Below are 15901 nucleotides of genomic sequence, written 5' to 3' on the forward strand. Positions count from 1 at the left end.
AGGATATCACCATTAACCTACAGGGCATGGTTCCTTTTATTTACAGGGCACAACATATGGTATTGCATAGGCACCACATGGCACATTTCTTAACGTTCATATACATCAGGTGTTTTGTTTTGGTTGTTGTTTGTGGTGGTAGTATGGGTATGTGTGTGTTTTGATGGTGGTAATAGGAATCATGTGGTGTGTTAAAACACTAGTCAAATCTGAAAGACATCGAATTTAGGACAAAATAATGAACCAGTCCGTTTTCTCTTTTTACTTCCACATGATAGGCATTCACAAGGCACTGTTTTAGATGAGAATGCATGTCAGGATAACTAGAAAATCAGCCAATTTTGGAGTCAGTCATTTGAGGCAAAATAACATATGGAACATTTTACTTCAGTCCTAAGCTATGAAGGTAAAAGTATGCTACGCTCCATAATGGATAGCTTATGGAAAGTGTTATCTTTAATATTTCCAATAGTTTTCTAGAGTTTTATGGTTTTTCCATTTTTGTCACAACTTTATGGCTCAAAAATTTACAATGAAAATTTATGGAAAAATCCATGCAATTGCTATTGCTTTTACTCATACCCAATCAACATAAATACGAATCTCTTTTGGGAGTGTTCAGGAAACAGAGTGACCAGAACAAAGTCAAAAGGAGAAAAATATTTTACTTTTAAAGAATTTTTTTATTATAAATTTCAGCTTCTAGCCACCAAATTATTTTCACCCCAGTTATCACTGTTATAGTACCTTCATTTACATTCTCTTTGATTGAGACAATTAGGATTCATATTTTACTTGTACTTTTTTTCATCTTCCTTACACTCATAGTATCTAACTCAAAATGCACATTAGAATACGTTTTTAAAAATATATTCATGTCCTGTATCCAATCCCAACAGGATTCGGATTCAGTATGCTGAAAATATGTCTTTAAAAGGGCACAAGAGACTTGAAAGCATAATTATAGTGAAGAAGTACTACTTCCTGATCTTAAACTTTCTGGGATCACAAACCCATTTGAAGATTCGACAAAAAAAGTAACTTCTGCCTAAAAAAACAATAAAATAAAAATGCCCTTATACACAGACACATGGTGATGCAAATATACTTTCATGAAATTGCATCCTAAAAATTCGTTGCACCAATATATTAGACTCTCTCATTATGACTCTAACACCTAATAGTGAGTTTATTTTCTCCCCCCTCCTTTAATTTCACTCTGAATACTCTATCAGCTCTCCTGTCACACTCCCCAGCCTGCCTTCCATTTAAAGATACACAATACTTGGCTATGTTACGTCTAGGTGAAAGTTTAGACCAAGTCTTCAACCAGAAGAAGTTTAAAGTAATACAAAAACAAGTAGCCTCAAATTTTAGAGTACAGAGAAGGATACTTCATACTATCACTCATTGATTAAATATTACACTATCTGGGAAAGGACAGGTAAGGGCTCTCCCTGAGGAAGGGGAGAAAGTGGGGAAAAGATGAATAGTTTATACTCTACTCACATTGGTGCATTGTCTTATTAGTAAAAATAGTGTAGATTCTTGGTGAATAGATGCTGAAAGAAAGGATGAGCACATGAATAAATGAATAGCCAAAGAACTGACTAAAAGAAAGAAGCAGGAAGGAGAGACCATGTTTATTTCGCTTTAATGACCTCTATGACTTTGTTTTGTCATATGCCAAGTGAGAGTATTAGAAGTAGTTTAGATTCTCTTCCTTTTCAAAAGTAGAATCCCTACCTTCTTCACGTCACTCTGTGAATAGAAAGGGGGGACCTATTCCCTAGTCGAAGGCAGGTATCCAAATTGTAGATCAAGAGCTTTCATGGAAAGAGAAGGAGCAAAGAAAAATGGTACTATTGGGGAATGTAAGCTAATGCCTTTTGCAGGTAAAATATTTGATACAGACTTTTTAATATTGGGGTAGCTTATGAAAAAATATTTCTTCAACACAAAAATAAACAAAATTTATATCACTTCAACTTCTGAAATAGTGAAGCAGATCTATGCGCCTTTATATGAAACACCGCCAAAATAAATTATTCATTGACATAAATACAACTCAGAAAAAAGAATACTGACTGCTGTCATTTATGTAATGTGTATACATAGAGCATCTTTCGAAGGATACAGAGAAACTGATAATGGTGTTTGCCTTCAACGACGGGAAATGGGTGGCTAGGAGAAATTTTGAAGGGGAAATTTATTTTTCACTGAATTGTTAATTTTTTTGAGTTTTGTATAATGTGCATATATTGCCGATCTATAAAATATTTTTAAAATATAAAAAGTTATAAACTGTTTTAAAGAGATGCAAAATATATTGGTGAATATGTAAAAACAAAACAAAAAACCCAGAAAGTTTCAGTCACCAGTGGAATTATATTTCAAAAACTATGATGCAGTTTGTTAACATGTCTATAGCAGACCAAAAATACTTGGCCAAAATAAATCAATGGATAGGGTATGTGCGACCTCCCCTATTTTGCTACTTTATCCACCATTGTTTTTTAAACTGTACATTTAAAAACTATAACTGATATAGTGGTTATAAATAAAGCCTTTTAAAGAGATGGTACTCAGTGGAGTTCTTCTGCTTCATCCAATTTTATATCTACAGCTTCACAATAATCATTGTAATTTTTTTTATATATTTCAAAGACAATACTGACCCAGCAAGCTGTCAACTGTACATGTAGTTTCCCAGAAGTATTTTTTTCAAGAATTGTGAGGCTATATTAAAACATCATTTAACCATGATACTCTATGTTGCCTTTGTCTCTAAGGTGGTGGTAACTCTGTTAATCAATCTATTAATCCCACTTGGAATGTGATGATTAATTACTAAGAAATGTATAAATGCTGACTGAAATGCAAGAAAATCCAGTTAAGGCGATACAAGAAAACTCAATATGGAAAACAAATATCATTTTTTACTTTATTCATAGCTTAAAATGTAATGCCATACAATTTTAACAATCACTTAAAAAAGGATTTATATTTGCATAAAACAGAAGCAAAAGAGAAAGATATGAAATAAAATGCAACCTTGCTTCAAGTTTTCAAATCAGTATTTGGAGTACTAATATACACCTATATACATTGCAAGTATATTATATAAATATACTATGAGTAATCTTGAATCCACAATAAATATCAAGGAGGTTTTTAGGCACACGGCATAGAAAAATGCAGAATCTGCATAATTCTTGAGAGTGCTGAGTGACTCACTCTTAAATCATTTTCACACATATATTTTACACAAAATATACAGCCATCACACACATGATCCCCAGTCACCTCGGAGTCTAACCTTTCATCCCAATATAAGTGCCTTCTTATTCTTTGATACTAGTTCTCTATACAGCCATTACATAAGAAAATATTTTGCAGTTTTCTTCAACTAATTGCCTAAGAAGGTATCAATACTACCAAAATAAGTACACAATATATCTATCTACACAATATAATCGTGGAAATGTGTTGAGAGGCACCAACTTACAGAACTGTTCATTGTAATACTGGGAGTTACCCTGAAGGCAAACTTACTCATTTTAAAGTATACCATTTTTGAATTGCCAATAGTATTACATCCAGAAATTTTTAGAAACTGAGGTAACACCTGTTTGTTTGTTTGTTGTTGTTGTTGTTGTTGTTTTAGTGATAGAAATACTTGAAAAAACACCAAGACTATTTTTAAAAATTCTGACCACCATGAACCTCATCACTGTAAGCTTGTCTGCAAGTCTTTCTGTGCAAATGTAAACTGAAGAACCCAAAGGAACACTCTAGCTGAATTTACATACACTGTTAGGGTTAAAGATCACAGCCATGGATAACCTGAGATCGCCCTCTCATAAGGGAAGCCTAATGCTTCTCTTCGTTGAGCCAATGTTCATTGACAAAGATGAACCGAATAAAACCCACTGATTTCCCACCCCCGCCAGCTACAAGTCAGATTCTGGCATATCTGGCATATCTGCCATCAAATACCCGATTCCATATCGTCCATTGGGAGCAGTATCCAGACTTGGTGATCCACTCTGTTTCCGATAAATATTTTTACCAAAATTCGGAGAGGACATCTCGCTTGGTATCTTTCCATGAATGAGGCTTGCATCATCTCCCTCTAAGTTTACAGGCTCCTTCAGAACCCTTCCTCTCTTATAGGTCACAGAGGCTAAATTACCAGAGCTATCATCTATAAGGTTGCAGCGACGAATGAGGAAGACAACCGGGACGGGGAGTATGGCTAGGACAACCAGAGAGACACAGACAACCATTCCCCAGGTTGGATAGCTCAGAAATTCTTCAGATGCCTGTTAAAGCCAAAAAAAAGTATTTATTAATATTCAGGTTTGTAAGCAAAGAATCTGGGCTAGTCTTGTGACTTGCTTTGTCTAGGAGAATGCTGTGGAAATGACATTCAGCAACTTTCAAGGCTAGGCTTTAAAGGCCGTGCAGTTTCGGCTTCTGTTTCATAGAATGCTACCCTGAATCCATATTGCTCGAAAGAAGCCAAGAATGAAAAATCAGAGAGTGACACTGGCTCTCCAAGTTTAATCAGCTTCCATAGGACCCAGGAAAAAACAAATCATTACATTTTGGGGTAGTTCATTAGTGAGCAATGGATACCTGTTACATAAGTCCTAAAATCTAAATTGTGAAGTGCATCTGAGCCAAAGGGGTTGGGTAAGGGATAACAAGCTTGTTCATGCCCCAGTCATAAATTTAGTTGTTATTATATAGAATTATTGACCATGGAATAAAGATCAGAGTTATCTCTGAAAAGTAAGCACTCTAATTTTATAACAGCTAATATATGTTTTATGATTGCATTATTATGTGGGTAATACAGCTTGAGAACAGAATTAAAATGGTGGTTGCTAATATAAAACAGCAATAACAAAATTTTACTTCAACAGTTACTTAAATTATGTCTACATGGCTAACACATATTTTCATTGTTATATAGTGTCTGGGATACAATTTAATATATTTGTACCATATATGAAAAAGATTTCCGATGGTTTGAGCAACATGTTTTCTAGTTAAAGGCCGGGTGATTATTGGTTCATCTATAGTGACATAACTAAAGCTACTAATGAGAACCAAGTTACTGTTTCTCGTGTATTTAAAAAAAAAAAAATCTACAGTATACAAAAAAAATCGTACATGTTTGTGACCAAACAAAACATAAATCTCTAGATCCTTGCATAAAAGCAATACCATGCATTAAACAGCAAAGTATGCTGTGAAGAAAGCAAAAGACAAAAACTTCTAAAATGGCATTTTACGTATATGTTTTTCTACAAATTCTTATTTTGTATTTTACCTTATCTTCAATCCATGCATTATAGCCAGGAGGATTTAATCCCATATTCACAACACTAGCTATTAGCAGTGATAATAGCATTAGAGGAGAAATATATTTCCACATATAGTAGTAATATTTGTTGGGAGCAAAGCCCAGCATATCCCTTAGGTCTTCCATAAACCTAAATAAAAAGAAAGCAAGTTTTCCTCAAGTTTATGTAATACCTTAAAAATGTGCATTATATCAGTGGTATGACAGGGGTTTAGACATGATACCCCATGCACCTTTTATACTGAATCAAAAAGTCCTATTAGAAGATGACTTAAAAATTAAGAGCCCATATATGGTAAAATGGAACCAGTTAATTACATGCTGTAATTCTCATTTAGTGAAAGCCCTCTTAAGCCAATCACTGAGAAGTTTCCTTCTACTGATGACTTTCTTCTCTATGAACACAGTATTTGCAATACATTAAAAATTCCTTGTCTTCTTGTCTTTATTTAGCAATAATTAATTAATATCATCCAATATACACAATCCATGTTTATATTACCTGTAGTCTCATTTCTTTTTATACTCGGTTCATTTGAATTGAAAGGTCAATACATTGCAACTAATTGATGTGTTTCTCAAGCCCATTCTTCTATTTTATTAAATGTATTAGGGTGACATTAGTTAATAAAATTAGATGGGTTTCAAGTGTACATTTCTGTAACACATCATCTATATGTTGCATTGTGGGCTCATCACCCAGAGTCAGTTCTCCTTCCATCACTATATATTTGACCCCTTTCACCCTCTTCTACCACCCCACACCCTACCCTCTGGTAACCACTAAACTGTTGTCTGTGTTTATGAGTTTTTGCTTGTTTGTTTGTCTTGTGCATTTGTTGCTTTCAGTTTTATATCCCACATATGAGTGAAATCATATCTCTAGGTTCCTTCTACAAATCTTTTTTTGTTTCTTCCAATTTTGTGCTGAATCAGCTGGGTCCTCTGAACTGCAGTTTGCCAGGCTGGCTTTTGCTGATTGTATCCCCACAGTGTTGCTTCATAAGTGCCTGTGATCCTCCTACTTCCTGTAAATTAGTACTTCGACCTAGTATTGATCAGACTTTCTTTTAAGTGAGCTTACTGATGTATTATTTACATGAAATAAAATTCACCCTCTTTAGGTGTACGATGTTAACACTGTCAAAGCACATGGTTATTACACACTAGTTTATCTCCCTTAATATTTATCTAGAGATTAATATTTACTGCCCACACGCCAGTCCTGTACCGATATTTCTGTAGATTTTGGGGTGGTCTAAAGCTAGTTCTCTAGAAGATTCTTCAAACAGGGAACACAATAACTATATTCCCTAACTTCCTGCATGCTTATAATTGTTTGTCTCTGGTCACTATACTTGTATATCATTTTGTCTGGATTTGAAATCTGTGGCTTACATTTTTTTTCCTTGAGAATCATTAAGTATGTCTACATAATATTGTTCCAAAATGTTTGACTATCACATTTTTCTCTTACAAATAATTTTGCTTATTTTCTATTGTTTTTGCCCAGATTCCCCCATTTTTTTTCTTTGTTTTGAAGTAATATCCTAGGCTATGTCCTGCTGTTGGCCATGATGTCTATTTTTCCAAGCATATTGTGCACCCTCTCAACATTCAAATTGGCATGTATTTCAGGTAAGTTTCCTGAATTATAGTTTTTAGTATTTTTTCTGGCCACTGTGCTGAGACCCTCATTGTACATATGGTGAATCACCTCTGCCTAACTCCTGTTTCTATCTTTTTTTTTTAAAATCCTCCGTTATTTCCCCTTGGTTTTAAAAGTCCTCCTTTCTACCTTCTAATACTTGTGGAAATGGCCATTGTGCTTACTGTTTTTGTGACCTTTTAAATTTGATATTCATTTCTGAGCTGTTTTGCTTTTATTCAAAATTATTTCCTAAGTTATACCACCTCTGTTTTCAAATCTTCCTTTCCCTAATTATCATATTTGTTGATTTTTAAGTAGCTGATACTTGCTGTTCTTTTGTGGCTTCTATCATTTATTTTTAAATCTATTTCAATTCATTTTGAAATATTGTTAGTTTTCCATTTATTTTGTTTGAGTGCTTTTGTTGTTTGCAGGCATATTATTCTGCTTCTTTTCTCTCTCTCTCTTTAATAACTGTTCTTAAGATTTCACGACATTTAAATAACATACATTTTCCTGTATTTTTAGGAGACAGGGAAGGACATTTCCTGTTTCTGCAAAGTAATTAAAGATTCGCCTCATAATTTCTGTTTTTCCTCCTTTGCAAGCCTCCTCATATTTATCTGGACTTTCTTTTTCCATTGGCCCTACTGTCTCTCTCCTGCTCAATTCAGGTTTTGGTCCCATCACTTTCTCTTCAGTGCAGAGCTTTACCTTGTAAGAGAACTGTGGTTTCTTAGTTTCAAGAGTTTTTGGAGACCAGATTGCCCCAGCACTGATGATCTTGCTGCATTTTGATTCATCTGCATTCCTTCAAGTGAGGGCAAGGACCCTATAAAATTTCTCCTATTTTAGGTCACTATCTTCAGATTAGCCTACCATACTTTGCAGGGAGAATCTGGGGATGATTTGGGAACTGTCAGTAGTCCAGCTGCATATCCTCTGCCATCTCCCACACAGATGTGGTACCACACATGTCTTGTGGCTGTCAGTGGTTTGTGCCTTACCTCTCATATTTGAGGGTCCATGGGAATGTCTTCTTGCCATGCCCATGGGTATTTGGTTTTGCTCTTCTAGTCATTCCTTCTTTTTTTAAAAGGAGATTTGGGGAGATGCAAGAACTACGCTGCCATTACTTACAGCTTCACAGGAAACTTCTCATTTTCTTTCATTCGTATTTCTCCCTAATCCCTAAATTGCTGTGCTTCAATATATAGTTTTTTTCTGCATTTGAATTTGCTGTCTCAAAAGTTTAGGTTTTTATTGCCTTCTTTCTCACAACCCTGTCTCTGGAAACACAGGCACAAGTGACAGAGAACGAAGAGAAGAATTGAGCTCATGAAACTGTTGAAAGTATAAACAGGAAGAATATAAGGTTGCTACAGAAATCTAAAAGAGGGGAATGTATTTACATGAGAGCATTTTAGACATGGGAATTCTAAACCTGCTCCTAAGCCAAAATATGAGCTTTGGAGACCAACGGACCTGGCTTCAAATCACAGCTCTGTCATCTTTAATGTATATCTTAGTCTCTCTGAGATTCATTTTGGGCATTTTCAAAAAAGACAATAGCTATCTTGGAAGGTTATTGTTAGGCTCCTAGACAACTGTGCAGAGCACACCACCTCACATGCAAGTAGGAATTTAATCGATGTATTTATGATTAGCATTATTCCTCCTTTGGGTATACGTATTATTATTTAGCAACACTACTAAAAGAGATATTCTTTACTATGCTTATTGTAAATGACCAAGTGTTTAAATGGAAATCTAAATTATGACCTTATTGATCCACAGACCAGTCCAATAACAATCTCAAATTCCAACACAGTGCAGGTTAGAAGTTGGAGGTAGATAACTAGAGTGTAGAGATAACTGGTTTTGAAATTATGGTCTAAATTAAACTCCTAGCTCTACAACTAACATACTGAGTCCTGTATAAGTAGGGCCAATTTTCCATCCGTGATATGGTGCTATTAGTTACCACAGAGCATTTTTATGAAGATTAAGGATTAATGCATGTCAGACAGCTATTACTACTATTGCTGTCTCGTACATGATTACAAAATGTAAGTTTTCCTTCCCTTCGTTGTCTGGAGCTTTTGACAATGATAAAAACTTTCTCTAAGCTTTGTCACAAAGTTCAGTCAATACGAACAATGTTCTTTGTATCGTTTAAGAGGACTCTGGTCTTCATTCAACTCACCTATTCCTACTTTAAACAGAACTCCAATAAGCTTGATGATCTTACTGCCTTAGTCCATTTATGTTAACCAGAGATAACAACTTTAAAAAATATTGGACAAGGCCTCCAGAGACTTTTTCTTCTGTGATTAATGTTTCATTTCACACCAAGTATATATACTTTTCACATTTAGTAGGTATATAATTAAGAGGTTTAGGCATCTAGTAAATTCAAGTAATAACTCCATATAAATATGAAGTTTATATAAAGTAAATGCTATATACATTTCAGAACAGAATGTATCATTTACCAAAATTGACCTGCCATATAAGGCCTGCTATATGTAGCATAATAAAATAAAATCCCTCTCATAAAACAGGTTGCAAAGGAATTAGGAGCATAGGTTTTAGAGTTAAGCAGAAAAGGCTATGAATCCCAGGTCTGCCTCTGGCCAGGTGAGATGAGCAAGTCAATTGGTGTCTCACTAAGCCTGAAGTTTCTCATCTGTGAAATGCAGACCACAATAAAAACTCAAAACAAAAAGATTCTTAAAACATAGCCAATACTCACTAGATCTTGGAAGTTACTATTTGATAACCAGAATTAAATCAAAGCTCCAGAATATTAGCCTATATTACAAAGTACACAATTCTATCCAGTTACCTAATAGAGGAATATACTTTATTAAAATTGCTGAATACAGAAGAACTCGTAAAAGATTTGATTTGCTGGCATTTTTCCCTCTAGTCATTTCCCTCCTCTTCTAGATGAAATAGATATTGACAATTAGTGTTTCCAAAATAAGGATGAAAAAATGAATGCATAAAAGTAAATATACTTACTTATCTATGCCATAGACAAAGGATACAGCAATATTCTCCAAAATGACTACAATTAGCAGAGGCAGTGTAGCAGAATAATCATCAAACATTGTAACAAAGTAATTTCCAGAGCGTTGCACAAATATCAGGCCAATACAAAATGCCAGAAGACAACATATAACTGGACAAAAGGAATAAATGAAAAATTAAGCCTTTATTCAGAATCAAGTCTTTTAAACGTCATTATGAATTATTATATTGAAACAATAATTTTGTTTTCACTTTTATAACTTGTCAATGAAATAAATAGGCAAGACCTTTCCTAATACTGTGGAATATCACATATTGGGAGTTAGTTACCTGAGTTAGCCCCGGATTTAATATAAATTCATTGTAAGACAGTAACTCAACTCATTTCCCTGACTCTGTGGAAAATTACTTAGAAAGCACAAATAATAAATGAGGCAAAACTGAGAAGATTTTAAAAGTATAAGTTTCCATGCCCTTTTGTCTTTATTAATAGCAAAGTGACCTTTTCAGGGGCCAAATTGTTCAGAGGTAATTTCTACTTTCAATAATGTTTTATAATTTTGGAAGCTATATTGAATTTTTTAATTAATAATGAGGCTAATATAGCACATAATGATTGTGATAACATATTTTTATATTTGATTGAAATATGGTTGTTTTTAAAGCATAAATGGAAAAAAAATCCAATCAGGCATAACCGAAGCACCAACACAAATCTGTACCTTAATATTCCCGGAACAGATTAGTTGGGAATACAATTATACAGGGTTGAGCAACCTGATTATCCAAGTAACTAAGAAGAACCATTTAAAAGGAATTTCTGCAGTAGGATCTAAGAAAGATGCAGAAACTTCTGACCATTAATATAAAAACTTAGAGAGATTGCTGAAATCCATATAATATTTCGATAGTTTTGTTAGACCCTTCATTCTCTCATGCATGTTAGTAGAGAAGCCCTCCAAAAATATATGACTGTGTTCTATTTTTCAACCACCTTTTAGCAAAGGTGAGTAAAAGTGAAAGAAGTAGAGCAGTTCAGGAGGAGAGAAAACAGACATCCCTGCGTTCAAAGACGAGGTTTCCCTAACAATCTCAACAAATACGGGTTAAATTAAGCCGTCACTGCCATCTCCTAAGCACTGTGCCAGTGGTATGAGTTACATAAACAAATATTTTATATAAACCTAATGTAGAAAAGGAAAAGCAACATGTACTGTACTTGGAGTCTATACATATTGAAATATTTCAATGCTTGTCACAGTATATTGTCTCAGGATGGAAGTAGCAGAGCTTAAATGTGAACCATAGCCTATGTCTCCCAATTACACTGTAGTATAAGGTAAATATGAAGAAAGTGCATTCTAGGTGGTACAGACAATAAGAGTTTCAGTGGAGATGTGAGAGGAAAAGATAATGTACTATCAGAGAAGACAAAAACACATCTGATAAAGGTAACGGGGGGAGATTTCAACAGGGTAAAATATAACTTAAAGTATAAGCATGATCCCAAAAGACAGGTAATGGGAGAAGAGAGTACATTCCCCTTTGCTCTGACTCTGGTGGGAGTCAGCTAATACTACCTTGTGTGTTTTTCCCTCCACACTGTTTTGGGGTTTTTTTTGCCTTTAATTTTGCAAGTGCTGATACCTCAGGAGGGTTTGGATATGGGGCAAAGATGAGGAAAGCAGCAAAGATGACTGTTATTTAGCCTGTACATTAGGAGGATATTGACAGCCTTAAATGAAATAGAAACTTCAAAATAGAGACTGCCTTTTGGGAGAAGATAAAGAAGTTTCTCATTTGTGTTTGGCTGAGTTCAGGATATTTACTATAAATATTTTAAAACATGCTGAAATTGTTTTACAAACACACACACATGCACACACTTAGCAAGCAGTGACAAAGTTATATATTTGAGAGTTATTTACACATAAATTATTACTAAATCTTTCAGAGCTAAAAACAGAGGCTTGAGGACCTCGTGCACCACTGCCCAGCATTCAAGATCACCTACATTTTTTCTTCCAATTTATTTTTGCCTCACTTACAAACACTGTTCCTGCACTCTGGTCTGACTGGCTTCCTTATGGTTCCTTCTATCTCTATTTATATATGCGTACTAAGGCTATCCTCAGGCCTCTGAGAAGACTCTTCCCCTTTCAACTTCTATCTATTTCATTTACAGTTCCATTATATATTTAGATGACCTTTGTTTCTTCTTTTTTATTCTTATAAGATGCAAAGTCTCCATTATGCCATCTATCAGTATATTACATGGTACAAGTCTTATCTATCCAGCTTGATTTTAATTATAAGTACTATTATTTTTGGAGAAGAGATTCTCTTATATCTCTGTATTTCTGCTATAATATCCATCCTTTATAACAAGAGGTATGACAATTAAGTTCTAGAACTTTTTGCAATGATGTTGCTAACCTATTTTTGATATCAGAAGGATTATTCATTATGAATTTGTACCAACTGGGCAGATTTAACCAAGTTTCCTACTTGGAAGTGCTGAAAAGGCTGTGTGAAAAAGTTAGACGACCTGAACATTTCGCCAACAATTCATGCCTCTTGCATCATGACAACGCACCAGCTCACACAACACTGTCGGTGAGGGAGTTTTTAGCCAGTAAACAAATAACTGTATTGGAACACCCTCCCTAGTCACCTGATCTGGCCCCTAATGACTTCTTTCTTTACCCAAAGATAAAGAAAAACATTTGGGTGACATTCAGGACATCAGGGGTAATACGACAACAGCTTTGATGGCCATTCCAGAAAAAGAGTTCCAAAATAGCTTTGAAGGGTGGACTAGGCACTGGCATCAGTGCACAGCTTCCCAAGGGGGGTACTTCGAAGGTGACTCTAGTGATATTCAGCAATGAGGTATGTAGCACTTTTTCTAGGATGAGTTCGTCAACTTAATTTTCTGATCTCGTAGTATATCCCTCAAGTACAAGATTCATACAGTACAAAACTAGCATTATAATAAATGCTGGCAGATGGGACTTATTAACAACCATTGATATGAATAAAATGTTTTACTGTCTTTCCACCTAGAGACATTAACTACTAGTAAACCACAATAACTATTTTATATGAGAAGTAAATTTAGGTTTATCAATTTCAGCTATGGCCTCTTTGGAAAAGGAGTAATGGATCTGAATTACCTTGTTATAATTGTGTGATTTGTACACAAAATTATACATGAACATTCTATGACTTTATTCTAAAGCCAGTAATTCATGCTAATAATATTACCTATTAATAAAGAGCAACATAATACATAATGATTAATAAATACTATGATCTATATTAAATCTATAATTTGCACATTATATAAATGTATAAATAATATGACAAATAATAGCAATGCATATTAATAAATAGACATTAATAAAACCCAAAATATAACACTTTCCTATTTGCATTTCTGATACTTCACCAAGAGTCAAGTAGCCTCGATCAATTCAACAAAACGTCAAATATGTAAAAACTCACCAGTTAGAATTTCTTTCCTCACTTTGAAAGTGTCCACAATAGGTGTGATAATCCCTTCAATGGTTCCAAACATGCTGCCTAGCCCTAGATTTACCAGCATGAGAAAGAACATCACCGACCAGAAGGGAGATGCAGGGAAATGTGTCATTGCTTCTGTAAAGGCAATGAAAGCTAAACCAGTTCCCTGAACGGCCTGTAAAATATACAAAATAACATTAATACAGAGCAATATTAAGTGATTGTGATATATATGATATATATATATTTATATATACGAGATATGTATATAAGTACATACATATCTCGTATATATAAATATATATATCATATTTATATTTATATATGTAAAATATATATAAATATATGAGGTAAATATAACATATATTTAATATATTTAATACATATAATATAAATATAATATATATAAATATATGAGATAAAAATATATATATATATATATATATATCTCATATATATAGATATATATATATCTCATATATATATAGATATATATATAAATTCAAGGTGAGGGAAAATTCTGAGTTAATGCCTGGGAGTAACTGGAAATAAATATGCTGTCATGTTGTCTCTTAAGAAATTGTGCTTTTAAACAAGTTTCAAATTGATGGCATTATCTCATAAAGGCCACAGATAGACCAGAATTTAAAAAAAATTTCTAAGGGCAAGTTAGTAATTAAATCTTTCCTCACAGAATTCAAGGTTTTTATAGTAATGATGGTTTCATCCATAATTTTCTGCCCATTATGCTTTATGTTTAGTCTCAGTATAGTTAGCTATCTGAAAGTGATTAATGGCCAATTTTTCCATTATATTTTCCTTTTTGGCAACACAGTAAGAAGGTGACAACCACTTAAAGAATATTTATTAATGTTCATCTATTTTGTGTAATTAAAGTATATGACAGTAACTAAGAAAAAGAACTTAACTTAACCGTGACTTATGGAACACAATTGTTAAAGTAGCCCAATATCATTCATGTGTCAAAACAATCATAATACAAAAATGATAGTCATAATTCAAATTTTGTATTAAATATACCAGGAAAGGTATAGGACTAAGCTCATTTTCTATGATGGAAATCAATTTATATTCATAGTTTAAATTACTGTGTCTTAATCAATGAAATTGTGTTTTTTTTTAAGTAAAGCAAACCTTTATGATTTAAGAAATTATGTTTTCTGAAATAAAGAATGTGAATTTTGAACCAGCACAACCTTCCACCAGCATTTTAAAGGTCATTTTCCTTAAAAACAAAACAAAAATATCTTCCAGAGAATGCATATTTTAACTAAATGATAATTATTTTATTGCTTAAACATAGCCTACTAACTTTGTTTAGCTCATCTCCAATTTGACAGGAATTGAGATGAAGAGCAGGAAACTCTTCTTCTTTCACTTTTTGAATGATGTCATAAACTAAATGATAATCCTCTGTAGTAATAGCGGAAAAGTTGATGTGATGGGGGATAATATCCTGACTAATGTTGCCCATTTTCAAAAATGTTATGATCATTTTCGAATTTCTGAAAAATAGAACAATATATTAATGAAGACTTACGGGTTTGGGGGGGTATATTTTTTTATATAGTTATACCATCAAAAGCCAAAGGAAATTAATATCCATACTCTGCAACGCATTTCTCATTTATGACATTTGCTTTGAAGCCCAGAACTGCAAACACCACCAATGTTGCCAGGACAGAGGTAAAAAAATTGATGAAGGACACCAAGACAGCATCAAAGTGGCAGTTGTTGTCTCTCTTGTTGTAGCTTGAAAAGGCAATGACGCCACCAAATCCCAGACCTAAGGCAAAGAACACCTGAGTAGCAGCTTCTCTCCAGACCTTGGGCTCCAGCATGATTTCCAGCTGTTTAAAAGGAAACATGATAGAAGTCAGCGGCAAAATAATATGTCAGACTAATCTACATGGAATTACTTGTATTGTTTAAATATATCGTAATACTTATGCACCCAAAGTTTATTGAAATTGGGGAGATAATCTGTTATTAAGTAGAAATGTTTTCATTTAAAAATGAAACAAATAATATGAATAAGAATACTGTAGACTTCAGACTATCAAGCCTTTAGATGGAGATTTTATTTACATGGAGATTTTCTACTTATATGGGAATTTTTCACTCTTTAAGACAAATTATCAAAGGACAATTTAAAAGAGAAATGAACTATCTTCAGCTATTTCCTATGTGTGTCTTTGTTTTCTTTCCCAAGCAAAATATATCTATTATCAATAAAAGTTAAATAAATACTTAACTGATACCCTAAGTTTTGTATTTTTTGGTGGAAGTCTAAT

The 15901-nt window shown here is 33.7% G+C and overlaps 1 protein-coding gene across 4 annotated transcripts in view; it reads right to left on the reverse strand.

Moving 5' to 3' along the window:
- Positions 1-3056: 3056 nt before the first annotated feature.
- SLC6A15 (solute carrier family 6 member 15) overlaps positions 3057-15901 on the reverse strand; it is a 45530-nt gene continuing 32685 nt past the window's right edge. For all 4 annotated transcript variants that reach the window (XM_033118610.1, XM_033118607.1, XM_033118608.1 and 1 more), the window contains 6 exons: positions 15216-15457; positions 14920-15112; positions 13569-13761; positions 10053-10212; positions 5342-5504; positions 3057-4325 (listed from right to left, as the gene is read on the reverse strand). In XM_033118610.1, the coding sequence (XP_032974501.1) occupies positions 3954-4325; positions 5342-5504; positions 10053-10212; positions 13569-13761; positions 14920-15112; positions 15216-15457 (1323 nt within the window). In that variant the 3' untranslated portion in view covers positions 3057-3953. The remainder of the gene's footprint in view (positions 4326-5341; positions 5505-10052; positions 10213-13568; positions 13762-14919; positions 15113-15215; positions 15458-15901) is intronic.

Source organism: Rhinolophus ferrumequinum, chromosome 10, assembly GCF_004115265.2.
Source record: "Rhinolophus ferrumequinum isolate MPI-CBG mRhiFer1 chromosome 10, mRhiFer1_v1.p, whole genome shotgun sequence".
NCBI classification, from domain to species: domain Eukaryota; kingdom Metazoa; phylum Chordata; class Mammalia; order Chiroptera; family Rhinolophidae; genus Rhinolophus; species Rhinolophus ferrumequinum.